General features: G+C 30.3%; 1 protein-coding gene across 1 annotated transcript in view; it reads right to left on the reverse strand.

Annotated features, from left to right (window-relative positions):
* Positions 1 to 17564, reverse strand: part of LOC116778791 (metabotropic glycine receptor) — a 58130-nt gene extending 40566 nt beyond the window's left edge. Inside the window, exon 1 of the mRNA XM_061529623.1 lies at positions 17359 to 17564. Within this exon, the coding sequence (XP_061385607.1) occupies positions 17359 to 17548 (190 nt within the window). The 5' untranslated portion in view covers positions 17549 to 17564. The remainder of the gene's footprint in view (positions 1 to 17358) is intronic.
* Between the last annotated feature and the right edge of the window lie 477 nt (positions 17565 to 18041).

Consider the following 18041-nt stretch of genomic DNA (forward strand, 5'->3'; position numbering starts at 1 on the left):
CTAACCGAACTAAAAAATAGCAAATAATGTTCAATTACAAAGAATGAATATTACAGCAGTAGAAGATCAAACTATCATTCATGGATAATAACCTCTCATAATAAAATTTTATTTATTAACAGAATAATATAAATCAGATTAAAAAGCGTGTGTTGCTTGAAATTGAATGTTAAAATCATTCTAGTGGCAACTATGTATGAGAGGAAATATATGAAAAGTAATAAAAAGCAAAAATCTTCTGTTTTATTCATCTTCGAAATTAAATCTATTTCAAGAACATGTCCTAATTAATTGATATATATAATTGATATATTAATAGCGGTTATTAAAACTTTCCAATACGTAAACCTGATATTTATCTGGTGACCCACAAAACTTTACTATTAAAAATATATCAGACGTCATGAGCAAGACTTTGTATAATCCGAAAAGTTTTGAAGCTTAGTATTGGGATGCGCGACGCAACCTCAATCAAAATTTGGTTATCACACAAGTATTGATTCGAAGAATAAAATAGCCTGTGAAGATTTTATGAGACATACCTTTAAATTAAAACGTGTCTTTCATTGAAAAAACACTTGTGAGTGTAAAATACACGTATTCTCTTTATTGAATATTACTGTCGCTTTCCTTAATAGTTTCTCCATAATGTCACTGGTATGTACCTGTTTTTGTATTTTTTATGGAACTCTTATGTTTTCATAGTTTTAAACATACAATGGTTTGAAAATATTACGAAATTCTCAACAAGGATTTTATTTCAATAAAACATAAAAGTTAACTCTAAGTGAATTCCAAATAAAATAACTATTATAGAAAAAAGATTGCATTTTTAAATAAACGCCGCCAACGAATATGTTAATAAAGTTCGAGACAGTTAATTCGAGTACATAATTAAGAAGACTTAATGAAACATACTATAACTTGCCGGAAAGGCAAAGAGGAAAGAACAAAAGCTCCCTTGTTGTATTTATATAAGTAACACAATTATCTAGTGATAAAATTAATAGAAGTTAATTATTTATTTTTATATAAGCTATCTTCCGACAAGCTTAGGTTTCACACTTGCAATCACACCCCATTGTCGAAACAACTAAGTTATTTACTTTGACATCACGGCCTATCGAATTAAGAAGACCTAAAAAATGTTTTTTAGGTGTTTTTATTCTATAAAAAGTATTTTTATTTTTTAAAAAACCAAAAATAAGAAAATGAAGTAAGCTATGAAATCAAGTGGGTATGTGCTTGTTTCGCATGATAATAACACGAAAAGTTAAGTGTCTATAGCGAAGCAATCTCCTATATAAGGTAATACATGGGATGTTTGAACTCACTACTGCTCTGTGGAATGGTTATCTATTTTACTATTTGAACATTTTAACTCTGAACATTTGCTATATATGAAGATTAACTGCAGATCAGGTTGTTTGTCCCACTTTATATATAATTATTATAATTTATTTATTGATTTGAATGAGCATCAAACGAGTCTTTAAATTTATGGATCAAATTATCTTTTAGGTTAGGTTATATATTTTTCGTATATTTTATGATCATGATATCAAGCAAGCATTTTTCTATCTGAAAATTTATAATGAAATGTATAAAATCTGGATGTATCCTGTGTAGGATAGATATCCGACAATGAAGGTCGATGGGTCAATGGATTTATTTGTTACTTTGTTTTTTTCTGCTATTTGTAGATGTTTTTCCTTCTCAATAAATCGTCATGACCTTTGGTATAAACGCCGTCGTCACTTTGTTAAATTTATCATTCAATAAGCTGCGTAGGCTTGTCATATAGTGGTGATATTCATTTTCTTTCTACTTGCGTCCTTAATTTGTCACAGGTCCTTTAACGAAATATTTTTGTAGATGACACTGAAAACAGAGTATGTGCCCATATCTATTATAATACTTCATTAACACCCGAGATCAACACTTGAAAGCCCCAAAACTATAGTTAAAGTTCTTTTTAGTTCTCAAATTTGGTTTGTTTGTGTAGTAATGGTAATCGTAATACTAATTTTACAAATATTGGTTTAGCATCACTCAGAAACTTACTCAGTTAAAAATTGACTCCTAATGCGAGAAGAAAAAACCATTTTATTATTAACATGCGACCATTAAAAACAGCTTTTCTAAAACTAGTCCTCATTTATATGGCACTTTTATAATGTTTTAAATTTTAAAAATACGTATACCTATTATTTGTCAGCGCAACGGCACAGGTGCTCATAACGCCACCTGGTCACTTGATTTATCCCTCCCGTTGTTGTCGCACTGGGGGCAGAGTTGTAAAGCAAGCAATTGCTACTCCTAACACAGAAGTTAGCTAGTCTTTGTGCGGGATGGAATCGAAAAGCTCCGAGCTTGTGAAAATAGCTCTACTCAATTATAGTCCCGGACAATACCATATAAGTACGAGTATATGTATATAAATTCTTCTTTAGCTCTTAGAATAAAAACCACATCTAAGTGTCTTTAAAGATTGCAATATTATACATTTCAGAATCATTGAAATTGATGAGATCCAAGACTTTCGTGAGTATTCATTTAAATAAAATTTTTCAGATTAGATTATTTTCAGCAACCGTGATCACGGGCAGACGAGATGTGAATGTCTGTCCAGTCACGGCTGCTGAAAAGTAACCGAAACGTCGGGAGTATGTGGATTTTAAAATAATATAATACGCGTAGTGCAAAAAAAAATATTACTTTTATTTATGGAAATGGAATCAAGAATTGAAAATGACATTCAGTATATGTATTGTTTTTCTTCGAGTTTAATTATATTTTTGGAGAGTAACATTTATGTTTTTAGATTTTTTTTAATTTCTTTTATTTCATTTAGGTTTCATAAGACTAAAATGTAGAACCTCTAAGTTCTTGATATTACTTTGGGAGTCTGATGTCCTAGTTTGATTCACGCTCAACGGCTTTAATCTACCACAAACTATTAATGTCATTATTTATCTCAGAAAAGTTCTCGGTTCTATACAATTATTAGGAAGCAAATAAATACAATAAATTTTAATAATATGATGCTATGGTACATTTTATCTACAAAGATGTGAAAATCATCTAAGCGTTACATAAAAAAAATTGCCAGATAAATATTTTACGTTCACCTTTTCTGATCAAAAGGTCTCTTAGTGATTTTCAACTATTTGCCCGAATAAACATTGATATCATTTCATTCGACTTCAATACAATACACATTACACGTGTTCTAAGTGACACTCGTTCGTGTAAATCTATTATTATTATTTTTGTTGAGATGACGAATATATTGTACTGGTATAATTACTTTTTCTTGGATTTCTTATTGTATAGTTTCTCGTCTACAACTATATTTATGTACATATAATAACAACTTAATGTATTGGTGTCTTTGTTGTATATTAGTTTAATAATTTAAATATATTTGAACTATTTATCCGAACTTAATTTCATATTCCGTATTCCTTGGGATAAAACTATTAACAAATTTAAGAAAACATTTTCTGTATTTGATATTTCAGTTATTTCCAATAAATATTTAAAAGAATGGTTTAAATAAATAATTTGAAAGTTAATGAGATCTAAGAATTTCGCAAGTTTTATTTATTTTGAATGAAACTAATATTATTCGGATATATACGTGACATTCACATCTCGTCTGCCCGCGATCACGGTTGCTAAAAAGTAATCGAAACGTCGGGAGTATGTAGTTTTTTGCAAAAATAAAGCACGCGTAGTTTATCCGAATAATATTCGTTTCATTTAAATAATTTGAAAGTTCCAAAAGATATCATCGGGTATTAAAAAAGCTTTTTACTTTTATTAGCTATGCAATTGGTTATAAATTTTATAACGAAAATTAATATCGTTACATATTTAAAAAAAAAACTATGTTTTCGATTTTCGAAATGAGAGGTTTTCATGGTTTAAATTTGTTCCTTAAAGTAATTATTTTAAAAGCTGACAAATGCAATACGGATCAAGGTGTGTTTAACCAAACAAACAAGAAAGCTTTCCCGTTATGTGACATATTGTCTCCGAGATTTATAAAACAAGTGGGAAAACTAAACTTATGACAGGGGTTTGTATAAGTAATTGCTATAAAAATAAAACAGTTTCATCTAGCCTCAGGGCCATGAAATACAATTCTTTGTCCTCTTTAGTTTACACTTGGGACTAGTTTTATCAGAAACCATAAGCCAGGAGTCAAAAATGTATCCATCTTACTAACAATATTGTTATAACTGGTAACTCAAAGTTATAAACATATTAGTTTTTCAAAATGTTTTTAAACATTATCTTCTATAGATAGCCTCACTAATGATGAATACGGGACAATAACCAGACGAGCACTCAGAGAGTTCAGTCATGAATAATAGAATTAGTGACAGTATCGGTTATAATTATATTATTGAATTTAGTAAACCTTTACCTGAAATAATATATGTATGTACATGTGACGATGACGTAAGTTTTAAACTTAAAGTAGATATGAGTTCTTCTAAAACACTCACGCCCATGAAATATTGAATTTATTATCATTTTCAAAAAAAAAATCTCGAGTTTTCTTATTTGTTGGTGACATTATAAACCAATCTGCTATGGACAGATTATCATAAAAACTCCGAGCTCCTTAATTTTATATAATTTAGATTAAATTGAAATTTTTAATTTCGTAAATTGGTATTTTTATAATTGTATCCCCAGCTGCCTGGAGATTACGAAAGAACTTTGGAAATAGATACTTATCGAATGATAGTCAGTGAGTGTAAGTGTTCTTAATATATAAACGATATTTAAAGAAGAATTAACTCGAAACAAGATTTACCAAAACTAAAACTAAACAAAGTTTATCAGATTCATAATAATTATTTATCTTTCTTAAGAACTTGTGTAACTCAGTAACTGAAACATTAATTGTTAGTGAAGACGACAACCATTAAATTTATTATCCCTCCGATCCTCGCTTGTTTTATATATGTAGGTGCTACACAGAAAAATATAATAATTTTCAAATGAGTTTAGTTTGGCATTTATTTAGCTTTGATTAGTTATAATACTATACCGGATGATTGTAGGTGTTTAGTAATTTTTAGCAGTTTGAGTGAAATCTTAAAATGAGTTTGTAAAATTAAATATTTCTTAATAAGATCAAATAATTGGAGAACATTTTTTTTATGGTATTTGCATTTTGCATCATTTCTTCTAAGAGTGAATGTAAGCAATGGCCCGAGCTCTATGGCCCTATGAAAGCTACACAGTCATTTTTCGTCCTGAATTTATCAATTATGTAATATAAATACCACTCAGGTGTTTTTATCCGACATGAGAAGACCATGAAGGGAACATATTATGATGGAGTAGGATTAACCAGTTTGACAATGTCGGGTTTCGGTTCAGGATTAAACAATAACCATATACATATTGTTTGTGATAATTATTTATAACAATTTAAAATGTGATGTACTTTATAATTCAGAGCTTAACGTTATATATATTCTGATATTTATTGGGAATTCTTATGATAGTTAACTAGCGCCATCTGTATATTTGTTGTAATAGTGTAAATTAATGTAAATATAAATACATACATACATGTTTCTGTACAGTAATTTAAATGTCCAAATACTTAACAATTGGATTTATAATTAGAGCCTTAGCATGTTTTACGTAATGTTCAGTGTTTTATTTTCTATAACAAATAAAGAAGGCCCTTCACTAACTTTTAGATACAATGTAGGCCTATTTCAAGGTTGCTGTTTATCTCCAATCGTATTTAATATTGTAATTAACATCTTAGCAGATAAATTAATCAACAACGAGAAAAAATGGGGGTATCGGTTCAAGTTTAATAATAAATACACGGAATCCATTTTAGCCTTCGCTGACGATCTCGCAATACTGACACGTAGTCCCAAACACTGTCAAGTACTATTGGATGAAGTGGATAATTTCTGTGAGTGGACCAATGGACTGAGGACAAAACCAAGTAAATGTCACTGTCTGTGTCTTGGAAGGCGAAATACAAGATACACCTCATACGATCCTTGATTATCGTTAGACGGTCAATGCATTTCTACGGTTACAGAAAATGCACCATTTACATTTCTCGGTCGAAAGATTGATAATATAGGTCGTACTCCATCTTTAGAAAGTATAATATATAGCTTTTTTAACGATCTCAACAAGGTAGATAACCAACAGATCAGTTAAAAAAGCTTGAATATAGGTTAATTACCTAACTTCACGTTTAAATTGGCCTTTCCTCGTCTATGATTTTAATAAAACCCTTTTGTCAAAGTTAGATGCAGGCGTCATAAAGATGGTGAAGTTGTGGCTCGGGGTCGCGCTAACGGCTGATTCATCGGCTTTATTCAGGGATCGCAATAGTTTTGGGACGAGTCTAAAAAGGCCATCGGAGCTCTATAAACACCTGAAAGTTTCCAAGAGATATATCCTGGCAAAATCCCATTATGACGTCGTTAGATCGCTCCCAAAAGACAAATATGCCCCAGAGCTAGAGTCAAGGCTTCAATTCCACAAGCAGTTATAGGAGCACAAAATAACAGAGTAGGGTTAGGATCAAGTAAGAAAGTCCAAGATACGGATATATTGAAGTCTTTTATTTGGCAAGACGAGAATGATAAATATAAGATCCATGCAATGAGTTTAGAAATGCAGAACAAGTGGTTAGACATAGGACATTTTGCATCCCACTAGCACTAAAATGGCGCACTTTAATCCAAGATTTGTCGCCAGCATTGCTAAAATTCAATCTCAATGCGTTCCAGATGACTCTCCCAGATCAGAGTAATTTAGTAAGATGGGGTACAGGTATCGAAAAGATTTGCTAAATCGGTGGGAAGGCAGTTGGAACTGCTAGGCATTTGTTAGTGGGATGTAAGGTACTCGTGGTTAGCGGTCAATACTCGCGTCATCATGATAGGGTTATCGAAATCATACGTGAAGCGTTAAGTCTTTCGGTAGCCAGAGCGCAAAGGGAAGTAACCACAAACGAGCGATCAGTAGGTTTTGTGAGAGAGGGCACTAGGGCTATAAAAACAAATGTCAAGCCTTACTCCATCCTTAAAGCGGCTTCGGATTGGACTATAATGATGGATAAGTATGAAAAACAATACAAAATTTTCGAGGATATTTGTGCGTCGGCCTCCAGACCAGACATATTTATGTATTCGCGAATTTTAAAGCGCGTTGTGATGATAGAGCTTACGGTTCCTTGGGAAACCAACATCCCCAAAAGATCATACTATCAAGGTCAACAAATATTACGAGCTCACAAACAAAGTCATAACTCAACTCACTCAAAATAGGTTCGTCGTGGATGCTAAATCTCTCTACTACCTACTAAAATACTTGGGCTTGTCCAGAACTCACATCAATTCATTCTTGGAATGTACTTCGAAGGCAACCCTAGTAGGTTCTTTTCAAATTTGGGTAGGTAGGGGAAGACCTTGGACAGTGGAGATGAGCGTTTAACGCGCGTTAGTTAGAGGCCCCTTAAACCTACACCTGGGTTGCAAGTCTCAGGCACTGTTGAAGCTCCTCTCCCTGCAACGCGATTGACCTTTGAATGCTAAGAGGTTTCGTCTCCAATGGAAACTCTTATCAGGGAAACTAGCGCCTCTGTATGATATTGTAATTTACTCTCACCTAAATATTTTACCTTTGAATATTATAAATAGTCTATCAGACTGTGTTTCTGTAACGAGTTGTGGAGCAATAAATATTTAAGTGGAAGAACTGCCTAAATTTATTTCTAACAATATATATGCGCAAAAATATTTGAGTAACATATATCTGAGACTTTCGGGAATACACGTTCAAATAAAATAAATATTGTAACCCATTACCATAGTAACAACAAGAAGTGGAGTAAAATATAAAATAATGTAATATAATAATACAACAAATTTAATTTTTTATAATCTTGGTAATTAGAAATTAATTTTATAAAAATTCCGTATTCAAAATTTTCCAAGACCATCGGTGACAGAAATTTTTGATATTTAACCTGAATTTAGAAACATTAAGTCCCGGCAGTATACTTGTTTTTCCATTTTCTTATCTAAAAGAAATTGTACATATTCCAAAATGTCATTAATTTAAATTAACATATCAAAGTGGAGACCCTGTTCCATTGATAACGTGCGAATGTCTCATTAAGCCAACTGCTTAACTCCTGTCAATGATGTCTTAATAGGATTGATCTTATTTGTGAATATACACATTATTAACTGATGGTGTTAAGATCAATATCAAGTACTTTACCACTGCGCCAGGGATTACAAGGAAACTAGAGATTTTTTGATCTCGCTTTTTATTTAATATAACGATGTCATCAAGCACATGTATGCACTGATTAAATAACCACTCTCCTTGCAGTTCAAACACCCTGATTAAAAAAGGATCTTAGTCTTTTAAAATAATTTTATGTCATTTCATTTTATGTCATGTCATTAACATAAATAATGTTTCACAAAAAGGACTTAGAAAACAGAAAAATAAAACAAATGCTCTTACTTATGTTTAGGAATTGATTTAATAAATCTGACATTATAAAATAATGGTACAGGTACTTATAAGTACTTTCAATGTTAATTAGTCGGTATTTGTCAAAGAATATCCATTCTTTGATCTTATTTGTTTTGTTAACGTCTTTTTGTTAATAATTTTTTATTACTGTTGTAGTTTTATTGACAGAATTTGTTATTTTGTGTATTTCTTGTATTATAATTCTTAATTAGGTATCTACGTAAGTAATTTTCCCCTCATTTCCCTGGTTTTTCATAATCTGACGCTTATTATCCTATACGACAACAAAGAATAATTAAAATTTGTTCACAAACAACGGACCTATCCACGAAATCACTTAAAAAATAAAAAGACCAATTGAGGAACCTCTTCTTTTCTGAGGACGATTAAATTTAAATTGTGAAATATGATCAACAAACAAACTTTAAAACAGCGATGTGAAAACATTGCTTACCCATTACAGTTAAAACTATTCGAATGTTATGTCAACGTATTTTTATTGGCTTACAGAAGCTCTCACGTAATCTGTAACACAACGAATTCAATTAGTATTAAGCCAAAATCAAATGTACTGTTTTGTTTCGATGTAGTTTTTTTATAAGATATTTACTTTCAGAATATAAAAATTGCAAATATTTATATATTTTTTGTTTTGTATTAAATTCTGAGGTATTTTGTGATTTAAGGACAAACTCCAAACCTCATCGAGTATCTTAAATTATTTTGTATAATTTTACTGCCAGTGTGTGTGTTTTTGGAAATTACATACTTCATAAGCGTCAATATACGGGATACCATAAAATCGTGCATCCAGTTTACTTCTGTGTTATTGAAAACTTAAATATGTATTTTATTATCATACTAGGTACCAGCCCCGGCTGCGCAAGGGCTCTTTACAAAAAATTATAAAATAACCTATTTAATTTTAAGAATTATTAAACTTATATTATAACATTCAAATGGTACCACCGGTTTAAATGATTTAAAAAGTAATTTACAGATACTGATGTAGGCTTGAAAACGGAGTAATTTATTTTGATAAGACTTAATACCGTATTTATGTAAATAGCTTTCCAATAAAAGCTTTAGGAATGCCAATTTTTAAAAGTTGTAAAATGGATATAGTAGGTTATCCTTAAGAGACAGACATATGCCATCGCAAACTTTTCTGTAGACCTATATAACATACACAATTCCACCACACATTGTTTTATTACATCTCAAAGGGTTTTGGCAGCGATTTCGTTAAAAGCTGACAGACGGCTCATTTTTTCCCGACATCTTCAACAAATATCGTTAATGTACACACAAATCAATACAAAACCTTAACAAATTATACATCATAAAATCTTTCTCGAGAATCACGTTATCGACAACTGGTGCAGTTGTTTTTCTGTTTATTGCGAACAGACAGACAGACAGACGCGGCGGGGTACTTTATTTTATAATATGTATAGATTCTGAATGCATTTCGAACGAAGTTGATGTAATGAGATCCAAGACTTTCGCGAGTTTTATTCATTTAAATGAAACTAATATATTTCGGATATACTAGGCGAATTTATTATTTTAAAACTACATAATCCCGACGTGATCACGGGCAGACGAGATCTGAATGTTTTAAAATAATAAAAGCCGCGTAGTATATCCGAAATATATTAGTTTCATTTACAGCTGATGTAATCTGAATTACAATTACTGTAACTTATATAGAATGAAAAATTTATCAATACATGAACGGTCGACCTTGCAAAGTGAGAACGTCCGGGCATGACTTTTGATAAGAACACGATAAATTAATTGCGTGAAAAGTGCTTTGAAAGCGATATCCCAGAAGTCTCCAAAATTCCCTGCCTTGAAAGAAACTACATGTTATTTTACGAATTGTAACTTTAATTGAATTTTGTAACAGAAGCCCCCAGTGGGGACTTTCTATTACTCAGGTTACTTTATTATTATTTTTTTATAGTTCTACTCTGAGATTTTTATTACGTTATAAGTAACAGCTCAAAATCTTGATCAAGTACATTCAGAATAATAGGATTATTTCATTAATGATCATCAATGAAACATCAATTAACCACCTCAACACCTCACATGTCTAGAAGAAAATTCTTATTAAAATTAGTATATTTTGTGTGAAACATAGAATTGTGAAAAAAGTTATAAAATAAATAGAATGAGTCTAATGTACAGTTATCAGACCTTAACATTATAAACATATGTATAGTTTCTTTAAGGAATGAAAGTCACAGGAGTGTATAGTTAAAATATATAATATTTGTAATATACAATAAATGGGACCGAAGCTATAGAAATAATAAGCATAAAATGGCTGGAGGTGTCTTCCTGAAATATTTCTAGGAGCCATTATACGTGATTGATGTTGCAGAACCATTTGTTGTAACAGTCATGGTTTCGATAAAACCTCTTTAAACAAAGAATCACAACCAACCTTCCTTGATTAAGTATGTATGTACATTTAGTATATAATCTATACAAACAATATGTGTACTGTGTTATTTGTTTACGATGTATATTGTAAAAGTATAACGGGATTAAAAACAGACTCAAGTATAAGGTAGGCTACAGTTTCAAGCAAAATCGTGGATTTTCAATCTGATTGGTTTTAAGAGATAAAGTTGGAGATATCAAATTCCTTAATTTCCAATACAAAGTTAAATTAAATGTCCATGTTCTTCTTATATAAAACAGACGATATTACTTATCCTTGATTGCCCTGCTTAAACATCTTGCTGATAAAGATAAAGTATTTCAATCCATCAGATGCTTTTTTTTTGCAATCTAACACTATTTGGTTACTAAATGAAAAAAGGTTAATATCAAAAAATGTAATCTTCAAATTAAATAGCTAACACAGTAAAAAGACTTACTCCAAGTTTATTTAGGAAAATTGAGTTAAAACAAATGCTTTTGTGTTTAATGTTCCAACGATCTCAAAATTGTTCAAATATTTGACGATGAGAGATAATATTTCATTCGCCTTAAAGTTGTTGCAGGCGCGACCTTGCTCGCTCCGACGGACGATCAGGTAACGGAAAAGTATATGTAAGGAATATGTATGTAACTCATTAGGTTATTTCTATTTCAATGTTAAGTGCTATTTATTTGATTAATGGAATGTATAAAACGTGTTTCTCATCGCATTATCATCGGATTACCTGGACTCAAATGAAACCCTAACTAGAACAGGCTAAGACCATTACGACTGGGATTATGTCAAGTTTTGGTCACAGGTTAGCCACTTGTTTCGCTTTTATGTCAAATGTTGTTAGGACGGCTTTGTGGCTGTAATATACTAAATGAGTTTTCAGAAAAAAAAATTGCACGAATGTTTTAATTAAGTACAGATAAAAAAAAATTGTTTAATCAGTAATTTTATACTACGACTTATCGTTTAGGTGTAGTGTAGTGTGTGTACCGTTTACGTGTGTAGTGAAGTAGTATAGTGTGACTAAAGTTGAGGTAAGCTCTAGTTAAGGCTATTGAGTGGATGAATGAGCGGAGAAATGACAAACAATCAAACTTCCTTAGCAGTTATAGTGGCTATAACGAAAGGAGGGATCAAAGTCATTGATAGCTTATAATCTTTATGAATTATATACAACTAAAGTTTTGATTGGAAATCAAACTTTAATATGATTTTTCAAAAATAAAAAAAAATAATCAGATAAGCTATCAAGATGCATCTCATAATGCTTGGATCATTTTAAATTTAATAATTGAAAAAAAATGCCATTATGTTTGACATATGACAATAAACGCATCAGGGAATTTTAACGTATTGAAGCCTTGTATGAGAAAAGCTCGGTATTGTGTGTATTCTTTATTTAAATGAACTTTATAAAAACAAAAAGTTTCAGGCACTTTTTTCAATATAAAATATTGCTTTGCTTAATTCTATATAATTCTATATTTATATATATGTTCTTAGAAAGTTTCACTTCATAATATATAAAGTTGATAATAATATGAGACCCCACAAGAATTGTAATTTTTTGTTTACTCACATGTAAATGTTCCAAAATATAGCTCTTTTAAATATATATGATGTTTAAGGATTTTAACTTTCTTGATTAGGTCCACAACGAAAATAAATGTATTAACAAATCCACTTAAAAATACTATTATTCATTATAAAGAAATGTTTTTAAAGTAAATATGTTTGACAAAGAAACTGAAATAAAATTATTTTTAGATAAAAATAACCTAATCATGATGAATATGGAAATTTGCATTTTTGTTGTAAGGGAGGTTATTTATTAGAAATAGGAGAAGGTTTATTAGAACTTATTTAAGTCTAGGATCATCATATTGTATAGCTAGTTGTAAACATCCTCGTCTTAATAGTTCTTATAATCCTATTCTATTAGTTATTATTTTCCAGGTTACTTAAAAAAAACTTGCGCTTCTTTTGTTCGATAAACTTCTAAATACCGTCCTTTTAAAATCGGTTGTACCCTATTGTAAATGTGTAACAGAGTACAAACACTTTCGATCACAATCATTGTATTTTCTTCTAACAGCTTGTATCACTACAAATTGTATTGTTAGAGTTGGCTTTATTAGTTTTTAAAAGTAATTACAGTTTAAGTTGTTGATGTAGTTTGGACTTTTGCCGAAGTTTTTATGAGTAAAAGTGGATATCGGGGTCCTCTTCTTCTTTGACTTAGAGAAAGACAGGTTCGATGTTGCGTTATTGCTGTTTATAGGAGATTTAATATTGGGACATTATTAAAGGAAAAAATAGAATATTAAAGTTTATGTCACAAATTTAGAAACTTTTGACTTTTTTCTCTTGTATTTATGTGCTTGTTTTTTACGTGCGTGAAAATCAAACTCATACAATAACTAAATATTTATACGTTTATTGTAATTAATATCAATGACAAAACCTAAGAAGTAAGTTTGGCTCAAATAAGAGTCAAAGAAAGCTAGAGTAAACTTTTATGTGAAGATCATAAGAGGTTTATTTATATGTACTGGCTTCTGCAAAAGATAATGAGAATTTCTACAATGCAATTATGTGTCAGCTATGTTCAGAGTTCGTGAAGGACAGATGTTCCGTTTATGGACGTTCTCCAGTATCAATAAGAAAACCGCCAATTATAATTTGAGAACTTCTTGGCAACTGTCCCGGGGCGCAGGAGGCTATAATATAACCGAAATGCAAATTAGATGTTACTTTACGTTAGCCGCCTATGACTGCATAATTTTTACTTACATGGTCGGATCTACAGCAGCTTTCCTTTACAGCCCATGTGAATGTTATCATAGAAGTAGAGCTGAAAACCACCTTCACACAATGTTTCTATGAATACTTAAAAATAAATGTTCAAAATGCAGGAAGAAATCACAAATTATTCCAGCCTCTCACCCTGATCGAATCAAATGTAGAGGTTCCCGAAACATCTTTGTGTAACTTTCTTGGAATGTAAATTTTTCTCATATTACTTACATTAAGTGCTACATTATTCGTGAGCAGCATCTCGTTATATTTTAGTGAATATTTATGTTACGACTGAAAATCTTTAGCATTTCTCCTCATTTAATAACTTGCTTCATTATTTGAAAGGTTTTAAATTTTGCTTTTGTTCTTGTTTTTTATTTTTATTTTAGTATTTTAGAACCGAACATAAGAAAAAAAGTGACGTCTTTTTTATAAACCTTAATTGTGAGACGTTCCAATAACATTGAGGATAATTTTTTACAAAGGTTTTCTATATTCATTTTATTTAATAACAGTGTAACTGTGAAACATGTCACAGAGAATATTATAATAATTTTACGTCACGTACAGAATCCTAACTTTGATCGTATTGGTTTACAGTTAGTGTGTTTTTGTAAATTTCAATAAATCTATACATACTCTGCTTTCATTTTTACAGACGGTACAATTTATTCTTTTCTTGAAATTGCCAGCCAGTTTAAACTTTGAAAATCTATCCATTAACAAATTTGATAAAATAAATTGTTTAAACGTAAATGTTGTAAATATTAAAAAATATATAATATAATACACAAGTATTAAAAAATATTTACAATAAATAGAAACAGTGAAAGAACAATAAGGTTAGCTGAATTATAAAAATAATCAATATTTTAAGAGGTACTCCGACGAATACAGGACGGCTCGTCTTGCAGTGACGTTTTTCCCATTAAACTTGAAGTATGACCTATGACGTTAAATAAATTAGAAATTTAACAAATAATCGAATGTAAAACGAAAAATATTTTAGTAAATCACTGCTAACGTTCCTTATACTGACTGATTAGTCAGTCGGTTACTTTTTTTATACATTTTGCTTTATACACAAAAATATACCAATTTAAACTAGAGGTTGCCAGTAATAAACTAAATCTTTATCAGGAAAGATCTAAACGAGACGTTTGAGAACCTATTCCTTTTTTGTGCCACCGACCAGGAACTTTGAATATTTAATTAGGATAATACTTTATTTAACAGACGCAAAGCTTCGGTGGATTGAAATATAAATGTGGATCAAAATGTTTTATTTATGATTCAATTTATATAATGCATATAAAACAGATGTTTGATTTATTTATGTTGTAATGAAAAATTCGTTTACTTGAAGTTTTTACTAAACAAAGCTAAAATAGTTCTGGACATTTGGAGGGCCGGAAGACAAACAAGCGGGTGCAGAACATCTAGTAGAGACACGAACCAACCGCTGGATCTAATAGTATCGCCTAAAGCTGTTCGTGCTCAAATAATATGAAATTTTCAATTTAAATATAAGTCTTAACTTCAAAAGTTATGAAACAAGAGAGAATTTTGTAATAATAAGAATTGATAAATCTTAATATATTTTTATGCATTCTTTGTCACCGAAGATTAATACGGTTACTATAATGATATTTTTATCATCATTAACGGATTTCTAATTTTAATAAAAAAAAGAAGTCTCACTTAATAATATGACAACAACTAAAAAAAATTAGAAAAAGTAAATAAATATATTCCATTTAATTATAAGTTACAATAAATAATAAATAATGTGGAACAGAACTTCAAGACTGTATTTATAGAAATAAACAAACTAACATTTACAAAGTAAATAGCAAGAACATATACGCAGTCGAGCCAATTAGAATATATAGGGAGAAGCAATAAATAATATGTTTCAACAGATATAATTGACTTGGTGAAATGTACTTAGGGAGCCTTAGCGTGTCAAAAGTCAAATAGAGACGGTCCACGAGGAAAGGAGGGGAGGCGCGTCCACTGAAAACAAAAGGTCTTATAAGACGACCCGGAAAATATGTTGCGTCGAAGAAAAAGACGATATGGAGCATTATAATGCTTTTATTTTTTATTCTAGATATTTGATTGTTTATATCCAAATCTTATATAAAGGTAAAAATAATGTTGCTATCCCAATATTCTACATAGCTATAGTACTATTAAATCGATGTTAATTTTAGTAAAAAAATATTTTTCAGTCTGTTATTTTAATTTTGATTTTATTTGAAATAAATTGTCCAACCAAATAAACCACGACAGTATTGAAATCTCTGAAGTATCCATAATTTCATCGAGACATAAAGACGTTGTGATATACTGAAATGGTTTCTTCTTACCAAATGTGTAATAAAAGTCTCCCGATCCCTTAGGCTTAAATACTTTATAATCATGATTATATGACGTGATTTATAAAAATCAAAATAAAATATTATAAATATTAATTTTCTGGTAAGTTTTTTAACAGTCATATTTGTACTTAAACAAATACTTATATAACGGAATTAATAAATTACATTAAACGTAATCCTAGTTCATTTAGGTTATCTATCAAAGCCATTTTTCTTGTCGTATGTACGTCTTATATACTTTATTTTTCGTGCTATTTATCGTTAGCGAAGATGGTATTGAAATTAAAAAAATTTATTTGTCGACTTAATAAACACAGCTAGTCATATTCAGAAACCTTTCAAGAGGTTTTGTTGAAGAAAACTGTTTCAAATGTTGTTTTCAATAACAATTTGTTAAAACTGTTGTTATTTAATATTTAAATATTATTCTTCAATTATAATGATATTTGTTTTCTATAAATGTAGAATTTATAAAATGGTCTAAGTAATATAATTTAATTTTATATAAAAAACCTCCTTTACATTAAAAATAATTATAAGAGAAAACAATCGGTCAAATTGTTTATTTAATTATTGTTTATTTGTGTTTTTTTTTCATTTAAAAATTAAAATAAACTGATTAATGGTATACAAAATAGAATATGAGGTATTTTATGTTAAATGTCCTGTAGGTTTTTTTATGTAAAAAGTTTTCGGTTAATTTAAAACGATATATAAAAATAATATAAATCATTGCCTCTAAAATTAATATGTGAATAAAGTAATAGGATTTGTAATTAGATTAATTTTCTTTAAAATAAATTTTAAACTGAATTAAGAATATAAAATATCAATTAAGAAAATAAATAATAAATGTTGTCAGACAAACCATCTGCAAAAGTTATAATTAGGAATTAATAACAAAAATCTTTTTTTTTATATTTATCTGTTATATTAAACCAATTCTTGAGGAATTGAAACTGTATTAATTAAAGCAAAATATTCTTCGGTCCTCCGCCGGGACCAAATTAATATCCGTTTTATATTTCAAGATCATTTCGTATTTCCCGGAGAAACATCGGTTATGGTCTCTGAATAACAATGCAAATTAATCAAATCTCTGTTAAATATTAATTTTCAGTCGAGCATTTAGTTTTAATAATTGAAAAAGTTTTATGAAAGTTTTACCTAACTCACTGCTCCTCTCGGCGTCGATGACCTGGGGTAGAGGATCCCTCCCCTTGGCGTGGAGCCTCGTGAGGTGCACTCTGGACCTGCCGTGTCTGATCAACGTCCGAGCGTGTCGTATATGTTTCACGTCACTTTTGAACTCGCACTGAACCAACGACACGAAGTATATCAGGATTAGTGTCCTCATCGTAACATCACGTGCGTCCGAGACGAACGCCAGAGCACTACTGACGGCGGCTGGAGAACTTTCCCCGATCTTTTCATCGGCTTACCGATTGTGATGAAAATTTTAATATATTATATGTAAAAGCGGCGATGCCTTTGTAACTTAGACATTGAAATTCGTATGTGCATACCAAAGTGTCGATGAGCCACCACGAAGGGATTAGAAACGCTTTATATTGTCATGGAATTACCTTTATATTTTATTAATTATATTTATCATGGCACGTCCATGAACAAATAAACAAAGATGTTATTCATAGTAGTTACGTCTTATTACTGTAACAAATAAATAAATACTTACATATTAAGGAAGTTATAAACGAGAAGCTTAGTTTGACTATTTGTCTGATAGTTTATTTTTCGCGCTTCAACTACTCTACCCATTATCGTGTGACTTGAAATATATATAATATATAATCAAGGGTAGGAAGGAAAACCGAGGGTCTTCTCCCACA

This window comes from Danaus plexippus, chromosome 6 (genome assembly GCF_018135715.1).
Source record: "Danaus plexippus chromosome 6, MEX_DaPlex, whole genome shotgun sequence".
NCBI lineage: Eukaryota > Metazoa > Arthropoda > Insecta > Lepidoptera > Nymphalidae > Danaus > Danaus plexippus.